The sequence below is a fragment of the Conger conger genome, chromosome 17, assembly GCF_963514075.1.
Source record: "Conger conger chromosome 17, fConCon1.1, whole genome shotgun sequence".
In the NCBI taxonomy this organism is placed as follows: domain Eukaryota; kingdom Metazoa; phylum Chordata; class Actinopteri; order Anguilliformes; family Congridae; genus Conger; species Conger conger.
In genome coordinates, this window is record NC_083776.1 from 36,834,880 (window position 1) to 36,849,879 (window position 15,000).

A 15,000-nucleotide genomic window follows, 5' to 3' on the forward strand; every position below is an offset into this window, starting at 1 on the left:
CCCTCTGCCTCCGCTCCCCCTTTCCCACGGCCTGGGCAGCCCTGGCAGGGCACAGGGACGGCTTTTCTGTCCTCACACACAGTGACAGGGCCTACTGTACAGGGCCCTGGGGTGGTTCTGTCCTTAGACACAGTGACAGGGCCTACTGTACAGGGCCCTGGGGTGGTTCTGTCCTTAGACACAGTGAGAGGGCCTACTGTACAGGGCCCTGGGGTGGTTCTGTCCTTAGACGCAGTGAGAGGGCCTACTGTACAGGGCTGTGGGGTGGTTCTGTCCTTAGACACAGTGACAGGGCCTACTGTACAGGGCCCTGGGGTGGTTCTGTCCTTAGACACAGTGAGAGGGCCTACTGTACAGGGCCCTGGGGTGGTTCTGTCCTTAGACACAGTGAGAGGGCCTACTGTACAGGGCCCTGGGGTGGTTCTGTCCTTAGACACAGTGAGAGGGCCTACTGTACAGGGCCCTGGGGTGGTTCTGTCCTTAGACGCAGTGAGAGGGCCTACTCTACAGGGCTCTGGGGTTGTTCTGTCCTTAGACACAGTGAGAGGGCCTACTCTACAGGGCCCTGTGGTGGTTCTGTCCTTAGACACAGTGACAGGGCGTACTGTACAGGGCTGTGGGGTGGTTCTGTCCTTAGACACAGTGACAGGGCCTACTGTACAGGGCTGTGGGGTGGTTCTGTCCTTAGACACAGTGACAGGGCGTACTGTACAGGGCTGTGGGGTGGTTCTGTCCTTAGACACAGTGAGAGGGCCTACTGTACAGGGCTGTGGGGTGGTTCTGTCCTTAGACACAGTGACAGGGCCTACTGTACAGGGCTGTGGGGTGGTTCTGTCCTTAGACACAGTGACAGGGCGTACTGTACAGGGCCCTGGGATGGTTCTGTCCTTAGACACAGTGAGAGGGCCTACTCTACAGGGCTCTGGGGTTGTTCTGTCCTTAGACACAGTGAGAGGGCCTACTCTACAGGGCCCTGGGGTGGTTCTGTCCTTAGACACAGTGACAGGGCGTACTGTACAGGGCTGTGGGGTGGTTCTGTCCTTAGACACAGTGAGAGGGCCTACTGTACAGGGCTGTGGGGTGGTTCTGTCCTTAGACACAGTGACAGGGCGTACTGTACAGGGCCCTGGGGTGGTTCTGTCCTTAGACACAGTGAGAGGGCCTACTGTACAGGGCCCTGGGGTGGTTCTGTCCTTAGACACAGTGAGAGGGCCTACTGTACAGGGCTGTGGGGTGGTTCTGTCCTTAGACACAGTGACAGGGCCTACTGTACAGGGCTGTGGGGTGGTTCTGTCCTTAGACACAGTGAAAGGGCGTACTGTACAGGGCCCTGGGGTGGTTCTGTCCTTAGACACAGTGAGAGGGCCAACTCTACAGGGCTTCTGCAACTCAGTGATTTAATCAATTACACGGAATCACGATGATTTCAATCATTTATAGTGAATATCAGTGATTTTATAATTTCCTGTGAACCTCAGTGATTTCCTAATTTACTGTCAATCTCAGTGATTGCACAATTTCTGGTGAATTCTGAATCCCACAGCATTAAGGGCATGACTAACCAAAGTGTGCTCTCTGCATTCTGCTCATGACAGGTTATTGTTATTATGGGCTGGTAAAAAGCTCAATTATAAAAAGCTTCTCATCTCATCAAATTTGATTATTACATTTCTCATGGGTCGTGACTTCCATGTATCATTTCACATTTCGCACATCACTTAATTGTGCCCTACTGGAAACTTCTCATGCTGACTACAGCCTACCTAATCAGGATTGTGTATTCTGTATGCAACCCTGGTTTCACAGAGTTGTGCTCGGTGTGTGTGTGTGTGTCTCTGTGCGTGTGCAAGTGCGTGTGTGTGTAGTGAGTGTGTATGTGTCTGTGTGTGTTTGTGTGTGCACGTGTGTGTGTCTGTGTGTGCGTGTGTTTGTGTGTGTGTCTGTGTGTGTGTGTGTGTGTGTGTGTGTGTGTGTGTGTGTGCCTGCGTGCGTGCGTGCGTGCGTGCGTGCGTGCGTGCGTGCGTGCGTGCGGTTATCTGTCTTGTTTTCATTCGTTTGAGAAAATTAACAAAATGTGAGCATTCACCTGATTTGGACTTAAAAGTCTCTACTTATTTCAGGTTTTATTAAATGCTTGTTTGCTTGCACTGCCTAAGTTGTTCTTATTAAGCTGGTAAAATATGCAATCGGTACAGAACAGCATTCAGCCACATTCGCTAGCAGAAAATCAGCTCAATTTGTCTCCAGATGTGAAATAGCTTCTGGATTTCATTCCGAGCAGTCAGTCATCTTTAATGCACTATGTGCTGAAGCGCTCCCATGTACATCTGAACCGTGAGCGCGGCACCATCGCATTATTAGCGAGCTACAGTATGTGTATGAGCTGTCTATGAAGTCCTAAAAAACCTCACTCATCTCTTCGCGGGTATCCCAAATGCCCCCCATCTTTTTACCGTTAGGCTTAATCGATCCCTAAAAATACAGAGCAGCTCAGAGTCGCATGTAGGTCTACCTTTGGGCACAAGTGGGCTGACAGACTTTTTAACGTTGATTTATGATTCATCTCTTGTGCTGTATGTGTTTAATAGCTATGGCTCAGAGCTGGAGGTGAGGGAACATTGTGTTTATCGGTCTCAGAAACGGTGGTCTGAAATGAACGGCGGTTTGGATGTCTGTCGCGGTGTGATTGACACCCCCGGAGTCTTGCTGCTGGTCTCTGGTGAACAGGACAGGGGCTTCAGAGCATCACCAGATGCGCTCATTGCTGTTTTCATGCAGGGCTCTCTCTGCATCCGAAATCAAAGGCCGATTGTTTGGAGAAGTCCTTTCTTAGCCCTTCGGGCTGTGATCATCACTCTTGTTTCTGCCCAAGTCCTCTTGTGAAATGCTGATTTTACATCCGCGGACGTTCTGCACAACATGAAAGATGCCTTTGTTCCAGATTCCACAGAATCATTTTCCCAAATTTGTGGGTCTGGACGTTTATTCCTTCGTAACGCGTTTCCTTTTTTTTGCTGATGGTTTATTTTTTCTGCAGCAGTAGTGGCATTTTTTCCTTTTGTTAAATAATATTGAATCTGCAGAGAAACAGATTGTCTGGGGCTGAAGATGCTTTTGAATGGTTGCTGCAAACGTGCTTGCGCAGCAGTGTGACAGACAGACAGACAGGCAGGCAGACAGACAGACAGGCAGACAGACAGACAGACAGGCAGGCAGGCAGACAGACAGGCAGGCAGACAGACAGGCAGGCAGACAGACAGACAGGCAGACAGACAGACAGGCAGGCAGACAGACAGACAGACAGACAGACAGACAGACAGGCAGGCAGACAGACAGACAGAGGACAGACAGGCAGGCAGACAGACAGGCAGACAGGCAGGCAGGCAGGCAGACAGACAAGACAGACAAGACAGGCAGGCAGGCAGACAGGCAGGCAGGCAGGCAGGCAGACAGACAGACAGGCAGACAGACAAGACAGACAAGACAGGCAGGCAGGCAGGCAGGCAGGCAGACAGGCAGGCAGGCAGGCAGGCAAACAGACAGACAGACAGACAGACAGACAGACAGAGGACAGACAGGCAGACAGACAGACAGGCGGACAGACAGGACAGGACAGGACAGGACAGGACAGGACAGGACAGGACAGGACAGGCAGGCAGGCAGGCAGCACCATGCCAGAGCTGTCCTAGAGCGTTTACTAGAGCCGTCTAATGGCTGGAGATGTGTGCAAGCATGTCTGTCTGTCTGTCTGTCCGTCCGACCGACCATGTGTCTGTCTGACAGTCCATATCTCAATCCTTTGCCAGATATTTACTTACCTTTCTATCCACATTCAGTTACGTGCAAAAGTATTGGGACAGTGAAACAATTTCAGTTGTTTTGCCTCCACCATGTTTCTCTGATGGGGGGGTGTTTTTGGACAATACTCCTCTCATCTGTCCATAAGACTTTGTTCCAGAAAACAGCTGTTTTTTTCATAAATGTATTTTCAGCTAAATCTAAATCTAACGTGACTGTTCTGATCTTGAGGCACCAGGCGTTTGCAGTGAACCTTCATTCCGTTATGCAGGTGTAGTCTTCTCTTCGTGGTCCTCTTTGATACATCTACGCCTACATCCTGGATGGTGTTCTTCATCTCATCAGTTGGAAAGGGATCGTTCTTCACAATTGATAGTATTCCTTGGTCATCCACGACTCTGGTCTTCCGTGCTCCGCCATTGCTATGGCTGAGCACTCCAGCGCATTATTGCTTCCTAACAATGTTTCAAACTGTCGATTTTGACAGTTGACACTCCGATGTTTTGCCTAAGCTTCACGATGGCCTGCTTTACTGCCATTGAGTCTTCCTTGGTCCTCACATTGAGAGACAACACAGTCCTACAGATGGCACTCCTACAATCATCTCAGGACCTTCTAGGTTTATTCCACATGAACCAAAGATGCACAGCTGACCACAACCACATCTGAGCAGCCAATTATTATTTTTTTGGAGGGGTAGGGTGGGGGGGTGGGCTGTAATTCCTGAATATATCCTCACTTGGCTTTGAATACCCTAAAATTAAAGCTGCTCGCCTGCATCGTCACCTATTCAATGTTTTATTTCAAAGCCAATGTGCTGGAGTAAAACTAAAACAAATATCTCAAAACTGTGTGTATCTCCACTGACGCATCTATCTATCTATATGTTTATGGGTTTACGACATACTGTTTGTGTGCACGTATCAATCTCTCACTTTGTTTGTCTGTAGCAAATTTGGCTTTACTCTTTGAAATATAATGAGTAATAACTTAATAACAGACTCAATAAGTGTGTGTTCAGAGTGCCAATGGTTAGCGCACAGACGGCGTGTGTGTGTGTGCGCTGAGTGTGTTGCGTTTATGAAGAGAGCGTGATTGGCGCTGTGTTTGGCAGGTAATTGCGTAGAGCTTTGAATAGCAAACTGCACAAAGCGATCAGAGACGCCGCAATCAGTCTCGCCAGCATCTGAAAAGAAAATAACTGTACATAAAATGGAGTCATCTGCTGCTTATTACTGCTGCACACTGCTGAAATCAGCTTCCTTCTTCAGTAGCAGCGTTCGTAATCACCACACTCTGCCGCGGGTTCTGATGCTCAAAGACCCCACAGACACGGCGTTCTGCCATTGGTGAAACTTCCGGAGCTTTTCCGGAATATCCCAAACTGCCTGCCTAAGTTCGGGCCCTCGAGAGTATTCGAGAGTGGTCCTCCCCAGACCCTGAGAGGTTCCTCCTGTATCGTGTTTGTGACCATGTCTCATGCCATTCCTCCCTCCTGTGCTGTAAACACAGTGAGATATGAAGAGGGGGGGTGTAATTATCTGTGCTCAGTACATCCTGTACAGCAGGGATACTCAGTCTGACCCAGAAAGGGCCAGTGTTACAACCAAGCAGTTGTATTATTATACTAATCAAGGTCCTCAGCAAAGATCAGGTGCAACTGCTTGGTTGTAACAAAAGAGTATGCCCACCCCAGCTCTTTCTGGGAAGGACTGAGCATCTCTGCTGTGCACCGTGAATGTGGGAACCCAACCCTCTGAAGCCGTTAAGGCGGAAGTGATGTTGTGAGTCATGGTGAGTGTTGACTCAGTCCTCCTGTCAATCACTAGACTTCTTTGCTCCTGACTGCCGGGATTCCAGTTGGCAACCGGAAGTTTCCCGGGTTATGCTGTGGTTTATGAATATTCGTGACTGGGCATGTCGTCATTACACGACCTCCACAGTGGTCCAGTTGGCTCGTCCTTCCGTGAATAGCCATAAGAGGCCTACACAAGGATTCAAAGATGCAGCTTCAGCAGCAGGGAGAGCTTTCAGCCTTTGGAGTGCGGGCCTTGTCCTGCAGGGCTCGCAGTGGCCCCCCTGAGCAGCACAGTGTCCTGCCTCTCCTTATTCTCCACGCTCTCGCCTGCTATGACCAGGCATGCTGGGAAATGAGGAATCTGAGGACGCGCTGTGAAGGGTCTGTGAAACCTGCTCTCCATCAGAGAGCAGACCAAGTCCCGACCGTGACCCCCCCCCCCTCTATCGAGCGGTTTCCAGCGAAGGCCGGAAAGCCGGCACCTTCAGGATGTACGCTCCTGAAAGGAGCTGGTCCTGGCTGGGAGGGATGAACTCAAAGATACTCAAGACTTCTCCTCTTTCACTCCCTTTGAAGGACTTTTTACATTATGCGGTCCTGCTGCACTTTCATGACTTTTCCCGAAAGGCTAAATGTGTCTCCCATACCCCTGTCTGCTTGTGCATTAAGACTCCTGTGTCTTTATGGTACTTTTAAGAGAGAAAAGGGCAGCTGGGGCTGGCAGAACTCTCTTATCGCAGTGGTCTTCGCCCTTCCTCTCCCAACTACTCTTAAGTGCACTTATGGGCCAGTAAAGCAGTGGTGGGCCAGGCCTGGGCTAATGCGCTAATGTGCTAATGAAGGCCCGCATTCTCCTCTGCGGGATGGGTCTCGGACGCTCCCGGGGTCAGCTGGGGGTCGCGGCGGCCTAATTGCCGAGAGGAAATGGAGGTGGCGGTCAGGCCGAGAATAAAGCGGGCAGTGTGTGGGGGGGCTCGTCTCTGACCTCTCCCTGAGTGTTTACTGTAAACCAGCCCCAGCTGGGTGTCGTCAGAGCTCTGTCTGACACGCCTTCGCAGAGCGCCCAGGCCGCCAGTGAGACTGCGAGGGCGTCCACCGCTGCAGCACAAAATGGCCGCCGGCGAATATGCCCCGGCGTTTCAGAGAGCATTCTTCTGTCCCCTGACCCGGGCCTTTGCTTTCCCTCTGAGCACTGGTCTGGAGTACGGCTCGGGACGTGTGCGTGTGTGTGTGTGTGTGTGTGTGTGTGTGTGTGTGTAACGTGGCCCCTCTCCCCCCCACAGCGTCGGAGCCCAATCTGAAGCTGCGCTCGCGGCTGAAGCAGAAGGTCACGGAACGGCGGAGCAGCCCCCTGCTGCGCAGGAAGGACGGGCCGATCACCACCGCCAAGAAACGCTCCCTCGACATGGCGGGTGAGCTCCCAAACACGCCGTCCTGAACCACGCTCAACCACAACCAACCGTCCTGAACCACGCTCAACCACAACCAACCGTCCTGAACCACGCTCAACCACAACCAACCGTCCTGAACCACGCTCAACCACAACCAACCGTTCTGAACCACGCTCAACCATAATCAACCACAACCAACCGTCCTGAACCACACTCAAACACAACCAACCGTCCTGAACCACGCTCAACCACAACCAACCGTCCTGAACCACGCTCAAACACAACCAACCGTCCTGAACCACGCTCAACCACAACCAACCGTCCTGAACCACGCTCAACCATAATCAACCACAACCAACCGTCCTGAACCACACTCAAACACAACCAACCGTCCTGAACCACGCTCAACCACAACCAACCGTCCTGAACCACGCTCAAACACAACCAACCGTCCTGAACCACGCTCAACCACAACCAACCGTCCTGAACCACGCTCAACCAGACCCAACCACCCTGAACCACGCTCAACCACAACCAACCGTCCTGAACCACGCTCAAACACAACCAACCGTCCTGAACCATGCTCAACCAGACCCAACCACCCTGAACCACGCTCAACCACAACCAACTGTCCTGAACCACGCTCAAACACAACCAACTGTCCTGAACCACACTGAACCTGAACCAACCGTCCTGAACCAGATCAAACCATACTGAACCACATTAAACCAGAATGAACCACACTGAACCACGATGAACCAGAATAAACCACATTGAAGTGTGTTAAACCAGAATTAACTATATTAAATGGTAAATGGTAAATTAAATGAAATTAAATGATGTATTAAAACCAAATTATACATAATGAACCAACCAATCCACTCTGTACCAAACCGAATCACACTGAACCAGTTTCAACCACACTGAGCCAGACCAAGCCACATTAAAGTGGGATAAACCATGCTGGAGCAGCAAGAGCAAGGCTCTGTTAATGTGATTTCTGAGCAGGGCTCTGTTAATCTGGCCTGTTTCCTGATCAGCAAATCTGTCCAGTTAGGCATCACTGTCGGCCATCTGTAATTAACTATGGAGAATTTAGCGCCAGTAAAATTTATTTTGGGGGACTATTGTATGAAAAACACTGGCATTAAAAACACAAGTTATTTATGAAAAGATGTGCCCCATTGCCTGGAATCAAAGCCTGACCACTGCGCGGGGACTTCCTGTTCAGCGTTTCAGTCATTGCCGTTTTCATTTGCAGATTCTGCGTGCAACAGCGCTCCTGGTTCCGGTCCAAGTTCTCCCAACAACAGCTCCAACAACATCACTAACGAGAACGGGATCACAGGGAACATCTGCAACGTTTCTGGGGAGGTGAGCTTTGACAGACAGATTCTGTAAATACAATTACAGACTAAATTTACAGAACCAAAAGCTCGCCTTTGGGTCAGGGTTCGTCAGTAGTCTGCCTTGAAAACACGTTGGTTCTGATGCAGTAAATTAGGGGCTAGCTGTTCTCTCAGTAGCTTGGCAGTTTGTTGCTGTACCACACATGATCCCTGAGCACTACTTGTTCAGAGATCTGGGAATTCTGGGGTTTGAAACAGGATGGCACCCCACTGTGGAGTCTGTGCTCACAGGACAGATGAAAGTGTGGAATGCGCGTGTCTCCGACGGGGTGGGGGTGGTGGGGGGCGGGGGTCCAGACGTGGCCCCTGGGGGGCCCCGGGCTCGGACTGAGCTCTGTGTTTTAGCAGGCGGGGGCCCTGGGCTTTGTGTTTTAGCAGTGTTTATTTGTCTCTTTTCCAGCCGTCTCTGGCCCGCAGGCTGGGCGGCCAGGAGGCTCCGATGAGCCAGCTGTCCCTCTACACCTCCCCCTCCCTCCCTAACATCACCCTGGGGCTGCCTGCCACCGGCCCCTCCAGCGTGAGTGCCTCTCTCTCCCTCTCTTTCTCTGCCTCTCTCCCCCTCTTTCTGCCTCTCTCCCTCTCTTTCTCTGTCTCTCTCTCCCTCTCTTTCTCTGCCTCTCTCCCCCTCTTTCTGCCTCTCTCCCTCTCTTTCTCTGTCTCTCTCCCCTTCTCCTTCTCTGTCTCTCTCCCCTTCTCTTTCTCTGCCTCTCTCCCCTTCTCCTTCTCTGTCTCTCTCCCCTTCTCTTTCTCTGTCTCTCTCTCCCTCTCTTTCTCTGCCTCTCTCCCCCTCTTTCTGCCTCTCTCCCTCTCTTTCTGTCTCTCTCCCCTTCTCCTTCTCTGCCTCTCTCCCCCTCTTTCTGTCTCTCTCCCCTTCTCCTTCTCTGTCTCTCTCCCCTTCTCTTTCTCTGCCTCTCTCCCCTTCTCCTTCTCTGTCTCTCTCCCTTACTGTATCTTCACATCTTCCTTCTCTTACACTATCACTGTATTTCTGTGCACTCACTTTATTTCTTTTCAGTGTTAAATGCACATGCAGCATTTACATTTATACATGATCACAGATAATTAACCAGTACACACTGTTCAACTCCCCTTTTTCTCTCCTCTCTCTCTCTTCCTCTCTATCGCTTTCATTTATTTCATGTTTTCTTCCGTCACTCCTGCTGATTTTTACACATTTGGCCTTTCGCAAGACCGGTCCACAGAGAGGGTCCTGTCCTGGTCGTTAGATCTCCATGTGCTGCTTTCCAGAGCCGCTGACATTTCAGAACGCAGCCCGCTGATGGCTGCTGACACACAGACCGTCCACCGAGCGAGGGTTTAACATTAGCATCGATGCTAAGCGCAACGTGACCCTCTCAGCCAGTTTATTAGCATGAGAACAGCACATAGATACACTGCAATAGCACAGGCTAACGTTACAACCAACAAAACCATCACATTTACACCGCCATAGCACAGGCTAACGAAAACAAAACCAGCGTTGGCACCAGCAAAAACATCAGAAAGAGTGAATCTTCTACAAACCTTTGGACAGCATAAAATGTATAAAATAAATATACAGTAATGGGCAAAAGTTTTTGGCAAGTGTGAAAATAAGAAAGTGTGAAATAAGAATGCTTTCAAAAATAGAAATGTTAATAGTTTATTTTTATCAATTAACAAAATGCAGGAACAGAAGAAGTGAATGAAAAGAAGAAAAATCTAAAATCAATATTTGGTGTGACCACCCTTTGCCTTCAAAACAGCATGAATTCTTCTAGGTATACTTGCACACAGTTTTTGAAGGAACTCGGCAGGTAGGTTGTTCCAAACATCTTGGAGAACTAGCCACAGTCCTTCTGTGGATTTAGGCAGCCTCAAATGCTTCTGTCACTTCATGTAATCCCAGACAGACTCGAAGATGTTGAGATCAGGGTTCTGTGGGGGCCATACCATCACTTCCAGGACTCCTTGTTCTTCTTTACACTTAAGATGGTTCTTAATGCCATTGGCTGTATGTTTGGGGTTGTTGTCCTGCTGCAGAATAAATCTGGGGCCAATCAGATGCCTCCCTGATGGTATTGCATGATGGATAAGTATCTGCCTGTACTTCTCAGCATTGCGGAGACCATTAATTCTGACCAAATCCCAAACTCCATTTGCAGAAATGCAGCCCCAAACTTGCAAGGAACCTCCACCATGCTTCACTGTTGCCTGCAGACACTCATTCTTGTACCACTCTCCAGCCCTTCCGTGAACAAACTGCCTTCTGCTACAGCAAAATATTTCACATTTTGACTCATTAGTCTAGAGAACCTGCTGCCATTTTTCTGCACCCCAGTTCCTGTGTTTTCGTGCATAGTTGAGTCGTTTGGCCTTATTTCCATGTCGGGGGTGTGGCTTTTTGGCCACAATTCTTCCATGAAGACCACTTCTGACCAGACTTCTCCGTACAGTCGATCGGTGTACTTGGTCCCACTGGTTTCTGCCAATTCTGAGCTGATGGAACTGCTGGACATCTTCCGATTGTGAAGGGAAGTACGCATGTGTCTTTCATCTGCTGCACTAGGTTTCCTTGGCAGACCACTGCGTCTACTGTCATTTCTACGTTTCTTTGTGCTTCTGAAATTCACCAGAGCCGGGACATCACATCTGGAAACCCCTGTCTGCCTTGACATTTCTGCCTGGGAGAGACTTTGCTGATGCAGTATAACTACCTTGTGTCTTATTGCTGTGCCATGGTGTATGACTTCTGACATTAAACTGTCTTCAGCAACCTCACCTTGGAAGCAGAGTTTGGCTGTTCCTCACCCAGTTTTAACCCTCCTACACAGCTGTTTCTGTTTCAGTTAATGATTGTGTTTCAACCTACATTAAATTGATGATCATTAGCTCCTGTTTGGTATAATTGGTTATTCACACACCTGACTATATGCACCTCCCCCTCTCTGTCTCTCTCTCTCCATCTCTCTCCCTCTCTCTCTCCCTCTCCATCTCTCTCTATATGCCTGACTGTACCTAGAAGAATTAATGCTGGTTTGAATATTGATTTGATTTAGATTTTTCTTCTGTTCACTCACTTTGCATTTTGTTAATTGATAAAAAATAAACTATTAACATTTCTCATTTTGAAAGCTTTCTTACTTTACAGCATTTTTTCACACTTGCCCAAAACTTTTGCCCAGTTCTTTATTTCCCAGCAGTGTAGCTAGGACGATAATTTGTATCCGCCCATGCATTTTAAGCACTGATGAAGTCATTGTAATGTAATGCAGTTATTATTTGAGAATGTAGCTGTGCATTCTGTTTTTGTTGGGGCGTGACGTCCCTGGAGCCCTATGGACGGCGTATTGATTGTTTAATCTGTGTTTCTGCCCTGTCCGGCAGGGGGTGTCCAGTCAGCCGGACGGGGAACGCTTGGCCATGGCTGGCCTGCCCATAACCACGTCCTTCATTCCGGGGGCCCACCTGTCCTCCTACCTGGGGTCCCCAGCCTTGGAGCGGGAGGGGGGCGCTGCACACAACCCACTCCTGCAGCACATGGTGCTTCTGGAACAGTCCGCCGCCGCGCAGAACGCTCTGGTGCCGGGTACGAACCCCCCGCCCTTTCTCCCGCACCCCTCCCCTCCCCCGAACGCTCTGGTGCCGGGTACGAACCCCCCGCCCTTTCTCCCGCACCCCTCCCCTCCCCCGAACGCTCTGGTGCCGGGTACGAACCCCCCGCCCTTTCTCCCGCACCCCTCCCCTCCCCCGAACGCTCTGGTGCCGGGTACGAACCGCACACCCCTCCCCTCCCCCGTTCCTGTTGACCTATTGAGTCTAATAACCATATACTCTGCCTGTAGCCTATTGGCTAAGGCACACGACAGGGACCTGGAAGGGGTCCTGCTGTTGGGCTCTTGAGCAAGGCCCTTCACCACACATTGCTCCTGGGAGGATTGTCCCGTTTAGTCTAATCAACTGTCACTTTGGATAAAAGCCTCAGCTAAACAGCAAAGTATGTATTTCTTTGTTAATAAAAATACCCAAAAAGCTGAAATAAAGCATAAAAGTAGGATGGTACAATTAAATCAGTTTAGGATTATTAAGGTAAAATCAACTCCAGTTTTCTCCCACAGTCCAAAGACATGCAGGTTAGGCTGATTGGAGAGTCTAAATTGCCCGTGGGTATGAGTGTGTGACCTGTGTCACACGATGGACTGGCGACCTGTCCAGGGTGTCTTCCTGCCTTTCGCCCAATGTATGCTAGGGATAGGCTCCAGCCCCCCTGCGACCCTGTTCAGGATAAGCAGGTTAGGATAATGAATGAATGAATGAAGGTAAAATCAGAAAGTTAAAAGACTACTTCTCTACACGTGTTTGATCTGCTAATATCTGCTGTCAGGCAGTTCAGCTCATTTGACGGCCAGCACATATGAAGTGTGTGACAGCCAATGAAACACATGAACTGTAGGAGGGCAGTCTATTGGCTGTTACAGCAATAACTATATTGCACGCAGTGTCCACTGAGTACAAACACAAGCTTTAACCCTCCTATTATGTTAAGATTTTATCAACAGTTTTACATTTGGGGTCAAATTGAGCCCAAATGTAATTGTCATAGAAAAATGTCGATACATAGTGTGTCAACTTCTTATTTTCTAGCCTTACTAGCCTTTTATCCATAAATATGACAAATCTGTGAGGAGCATCTCTCTTTAGAGCCTAAGAAACAGTAAGTGAGCTAGAATCACTCACAAAGAAACTGGTTTTTAAGAGTCTTTTTATGTCAAACACTTAATAGGGGTGAATTTAATGTAATCTAGTACTAGTCAAATAAAATCATGAGATTACAGACTCTCAGTGGCTGAATCCTCAGAAGTTGTGCTTCTGCAGTGACAGCAGCCCTGTGGCTCTGTGGGCTGTTGCTGGTTGAATGTGGGGTTTCCCCCCACACTGGTGTGTTGAAGGTGGGGTTTCCCCCCACACTGGTGTGTCTGACGGAGAGCGTCAGACGCTGGCCTGACACCACGCTGTGAGGGCACTCAAGTGTGTATTCACTGAGGTTTTACCCAGATCAGAAAAAGCTATCAGAAGGATGTGCGCTCCATTGTGAATGCTCAGGGGAAGGGTTTGGATGTGTTCTCGTTCCCGAGATGAATCTGACTAACAGATATCTGCTCCGTCAATGCGTACGCCCCACCAGGGCCCGATTCCACTGCCCAGGCCCTGCCCGCCCACACACCCCGGGATAGGGTGGTAACTGTAGTGTTGGGGGTAACTAGTGTTGGGGTAACTGTAGTGTTGGTGGTAACTGTATTGTGGTGTTTCAGGCCTGGGGGGTGACTGTATTGTGGTGTTTCAGGCCTGGGGGGTGACTGTATTGTGGTGTTTCAGGCCTGGGGGGTGACTGTATTGTGGTGTTTCAGGCCTGGGGGGTGACTGTATTGTGGTGTTTCAGGCCTGGGGGGTGACTGTATTGTGGTGTTTCAGGCCTGGGGGGTGACTGTATTGTGGTGTTTCAGGCCTGGGGGGTGACTGTATTGTGGTGTTTCAGGCCTGGGGGGTGACTGTATTGTGGTGTTTCAGGCCTGGGGGGTGACTGTATTGTGGTGCTTCAGGCCTGGGGGGTGACTGTATTGTGGTGCTTCAGGCCTGGGGGGTGACTGTATTGTGGTGTTTCAGGCCTGGGGGGTGACTGTATTGTGGTGTTTCAGGCCTGGGGGGCCTCCCCCTGCAGACCCCCTCCATCCATAAGCTGCGGCAGCACCGGCCCCTGGGCCGTACGCAGTCGGCCCCGCTGCCCCAGAACAGCCAGGCCCTGCAGCAGCTCGTGGTGCAGCAGCAGCACCAGCAGTTCCTGGAGAAACACAAGCAGCAGTTCCAGCAACAGCAGCTCCACATCAGCAAGGTGAGTCTCCTGCCATCGCCACAGCAACCGGGAGGAAGCCGTCTCCATATATGGGCGCGCAGGAAGTGGCCTGCTGTGTTTTTCTCTCTGCGTGTCCCCTGTGTTTCTGCGGCAGACACTCAGGGACCAGCGAGTTTATTTATTTATTTATCATATCCCCACCTGAGTCTCACGCTCGGTCTCCCAACGCAGTCTGTGTGTGTGCGTGCGTGCGTGTGTGTATGTGTATGTGTGTGTGTGTGTGTGTGTGTGCGCGTGTGTGTCTGTGTGTGTGTGTGTGTGTGCGTGCGTGCGTGCGTGCGTGTGTCTGTGTGTCTGTGTGTCTGTGTGTTTGCGTCTGTGTGTGTGTGCGCATGTGTCTGTGCGTGCGTGCATGCATGTCTCCTAAGCCAGTGTGTGTCCGTGTCCCCCATCCCTCCCCCTCTCTGTCTCTCTCTCTCCATCTCTCTCCCTCTCTCTTTCCCTCTCTCTCTCTCTCCCTCTCCATCTCTCTCTTTCTTTCTCTCCCTCTCTCTGTCTCTCTCTCTCTCTCCTCAGTGATGACTCATGGTTCATGGCGGCTCTTCAGGGCAGTGTGTGTGAGTGTATGAATGGGTGTGTGTGTGTGTGTGTGTGTGTGTGAGAGAGTGTGTGTGTGAATGTATGTGCGTGTGTTTGTGTGTGAGTGTTTATGTGCATGTGTGTGTGTTTATGTGCGTGTGTTTGTGTGTGTGTGTGTGAGAGAGTGTGTGTGAG

At 50.2% G+C, this 15,000-nt stretch overlaps 1 protein-coding gene across 1 annotated transcript in view; it reads left to right on the forward strand.

The window, feature by feature from the left end:
* hdac4 (histone deacetylase 4) overlaps positions 1-15,000 on the forward strand; it is a 206,492-nt gene that overhangs the window by 140,732 nt on the left and 50,760 nt on the right. Inside the window, exons 8-13 of the mRNA XM_061225763.1 lie at positions 6,880-7,008; positions 8,249-8,361; positions 8,797-8,913; positions 9,756-9,758; positions 11,763-11,964; positions 14,072-14,265. Of these exons, the coding sequence (XP_061081747.1) occupies positions 6,880-7,008; positions 8,249-8,361; positions 8,797-8,913; positions 9,756-9,758; positions 11,763-11,964; positions 14,072-14,265 (758 nt within the window). The remainder of the gene's footprint in view (positions 1-6,879; positions 7,009-8,248; positions 8,362-8,796; positions 8,914-9,755; positions 9,759-11,762; positions 11,965-14,071; positions 14,266-15,000) is intronic.